Source organism: Sapajus apella, unplaced genomic scaffold (assembly GCF_009761245.1).
Source record: "Sapajus apella isolate SASKATOON/1434 unplaced genomic scaffold, GSC_monkey_1.0 scaffold11, whole genome shotgun sequence".
Lineage (NCBI taxonomy): Eukaryota > Metazoa > Chordata > Mammalia > Primates > Cebidae > Sapajus > Sapajus apella.
In genome coordinates, this window is record NW_022436951.1 from 42,151,989 (window position 1) to 42,155,026 (window position 3,038).

General features: G+C 60.5%; 1 protein-coding gene across 1 annotated transcript in view; it reads right to left on the reverse strand.

Moving 5' to 3' along the window:
* PLEKHG4B (pleckstrin homology and RhoGEF domain containing G4B) overlaps window positions 1–2,825 on the reverse strand; it is an 87,150-nt gene extending 84,325 nt beyond the window's left edge. The window contains 1 exon segment of the mRNA XM_032279198.1: window positions 2,775–2,825. Within this exon segment, the coding sequence (XP_032135089.1) occupies window positions 2,775–2,819 (45 nt within the window). The 5' untranslated portion in view covers window positions 2,820–2,825.
* Between the last annotated feature and the right edge of the window lie 213 nt (window positions 2,826–3,038).

Below are 3,038 nucleotides of genomic sequence, written 5' to 3' on the forward strand. Positions count from 1 at the left end.
CCCAGGCTGGAGTGCAATGGCGCGATCTCGGCTCACCGCAACCTCCGCCTCCTGGGTTCAGGCAATTCTCCTGCCTCAGCCTCCCGAGTAGCTGGGATTACAGGCACGCGCCACCATGCCCAGCTAATTTTTTGTATTTTTAGTAGAGACGGGGTTTCACCATGTTGACCAGGATGGTCTCGATCTCTTGACCTCGTGATCCACCCGCCTCGGCCTCCCAAAGTGCTGGGATTACAGGCGTGGGCCACCGCATAATTCCTGCAAACAATGGACAGACTTAAGTTCAGAGACACTGAGCTACTGGCCCAAAGGACCACAGTTGGTGGAGAGTGGACGTGTGCGTTTTCAAGATCCCAGGCCTGTTACTGGGGCACAAGGGCGGGGCCCCGAGCCTACTACCCACAGGGTACCCGAATGGTAAAAGAAAATGGTGGGTGCCTTCTGCTCACTGGAGTCCAGATTCCCAGGCCCAGGACCAACTCCTTCAGAACAGAACGCGACACCTCCCAACCCCTCCAGCCACCCACTTGCCCCAGTCTTTTCCTCCTCACTCTCCCCCTGCTCAGAAGCATGCTGGGTTCTCAGCTCAAAGTCTGAGGCTCCGTCTTCCAACAATATGGTGGAAGAAGGGAGCCCCTCACCACACACAAGACACCCGAAACCCTGGTTGGACCCATCAGCACCGGCCCGTCCACAGGGAGCCCCTGCCCTGCCAGGCATGGGAGGACCCAGGTGGGGTCCAGAACTGCTGCCCCAGGGCACAGAGGCACTGATGCTGCCTCAGCCAGGAGAGGCACCAGAAATTCAGGGCCCTTGAGGGGAGAAGCAGAACCAGGGCCTCGAGTTTGGCTAAAACCTAGCTTTGCTGCTTCTTGGCAGTGAGACACTGGGCAGGCGTTGAAGCCTCAATTGCCACCATGTGTAGAACAAGTAGCCCCACCCTGGAGGTCCGAGGTTAGGGTTAGCAGGCTCTAGATGGCCTGACTTTTGTTCAAACGCAAAGAGAGGACAAACTCATTCTGTTTAGAAAGAGGGAGGAGCAGTGTCTGAGCTGGACTCAAATGATTTCCCACAAAAATCTCTGAGATCTGGGCATGTGGGGCCTCCTGTGTTGGCTGGATGAAACAGCCTGTGAACACAGGTCTCAGAGAGCCTTGGGGCAAATTATTTCCTCAGCCCAGCATTTTTGGGATACTTTACAAATAATGAAGAATTTCTGTGAGACCACCGGCCGGCTTGAGAGCTAGCCAGTGTCACAGATCCCAGAAAGGTGATGTCCGACTAGACCGACCCACCCACCAGAAAGGCCTGCAGGGCCCCCTCTACCAGGATAAAAGATGAGAGGCCTACCGCTAACACAGGGGACCTGGCACCCTGGCCTACCAGCAGGCTGCAGGTTCAGAGGCCTGTGTCCTCCCAGCCCAGGCCACACTTGCATTTGCACACCAGATGCTGGGCGCACAGTGAAATAAAAACCCGGTGTCTCCTCAGAAGCAGAAGTGGGTATCACCCACTCCTCGGTGGGGGTCACCAAGCACTGCTGTCCAGTGGGTTATGATCCCATCAAGAACGTAACTGCTGGATCTCACAGAATCTCAGAAATGTCAGCCTCCTAAAGCTCTCTCACGTTCCTCCTGACCCAGAGAACCTGGAATTTGGTGAATTCGAGGCCGGCTGGGGGAAACTGAAAGTTTAAACTCACCTTTGTCCATTTTACACGAAGATTTACAGTAAATCTCTGGACAGGAAGCTGAGAAACCTGCCTTCCCAGGCATCTTGAATCAGGGCCCACCGGCTGCCTAAGGCTCAGCTAGAAGTAGCAATTACGCACCGTTTAGACGGCATTTAACTTAATTTTTAATCATGTGTTTTAAATCTTAATTAGACACCTAGACTTACCGACTAAACTTTTTAAGCAAAAGTGCTGCTGGGTAACAGGGGCAGACGGTGATTACCACGCCTCGACCACGCTTTGGCTTCACGCGAAACGGGAAAAGGCAAACCCAATACACTGAAAAACCTGGAAACAGCTTTATCGCCCGGTCCCAAACCTGAAGTAACTGTCTTGTTTTACCAGAAAATGTTTCTTACTTAAGTCAACGGGCATGGCGACACGAAAGTCACCCGCGGCATTTTTAAGCAAAAATTCTTTGTTTCCGGCGCCACAGTTCCCGGTTCTGTCCCATCGGTTAACGCAGCAACTCAGTTTTGGCGAAGAGATTTCAGGGAACTCCCCGCGCCGGGGCACCGAGAGCGCGAATCTGTCCCGAGGGCGATTCTTCTCCAAGGAGCCACGAGGTTGGGGAAACGGGGCCTGGAAAGTTCTCTCTGCTCCGGCAGCAGCCGCGGGCAGGTCCCAGGACCCGCGCCCGGACCCCCAGCGCGCCCGGCCCGGCCCGACCCGCCTAACCCCGGCGCCCGCCCGCGCTCCCAGTTACCCCACCCCGTACCCGCCCGCGCCCTCACCCACCCTCCCCCAACTCCCCCGGCGCCCCCACCTGCCCCGCGCCCCCACTCCCCCGGCGCCCCACCCCGCGCCCCCACCTGCCCTGCGCCCCCACCCCGCACCCCCACTCCTCCGGCGCCCCCACCTGCCCTGCGCCTCCACCCCGCGCCCCCACTCCCCCAGCACCCCCACGCCGCACCCCCACCTGCCCTGCGCCCCCACCCCGCGCCCCCACTCCCCCGGCGCCCCCACCCCGCGCCCCCACTCACCCCGGCGCCCCACCCCGCGCCCCCACTCCCCCGGCGCCCCCACCCCGCGCCCCACTCACCCCGGTGCCCAGGCCGCCTCCGCCTTCTGCGGCGCTGAGACCCATGGCTGCTGCCGCGCCTCCCGAACGCTTTCCGCCAACTCCGCGGGGTCCAGCTGCCGCCTCCCTGGGCGGGTGTTCGGGGCCCCGCCTGACCCGCGGCGCCGGCGAGAGGGGGCGGGGCCGGGGTCTCCCCGGAGGCGCCGTGGGTCGGGCCTGGGCGGGGCGTCCCCACCCGGGCGGCTCCTCCCGGAGCGCTGCGGCGGCCTTTGTTCTCTCGGGGCT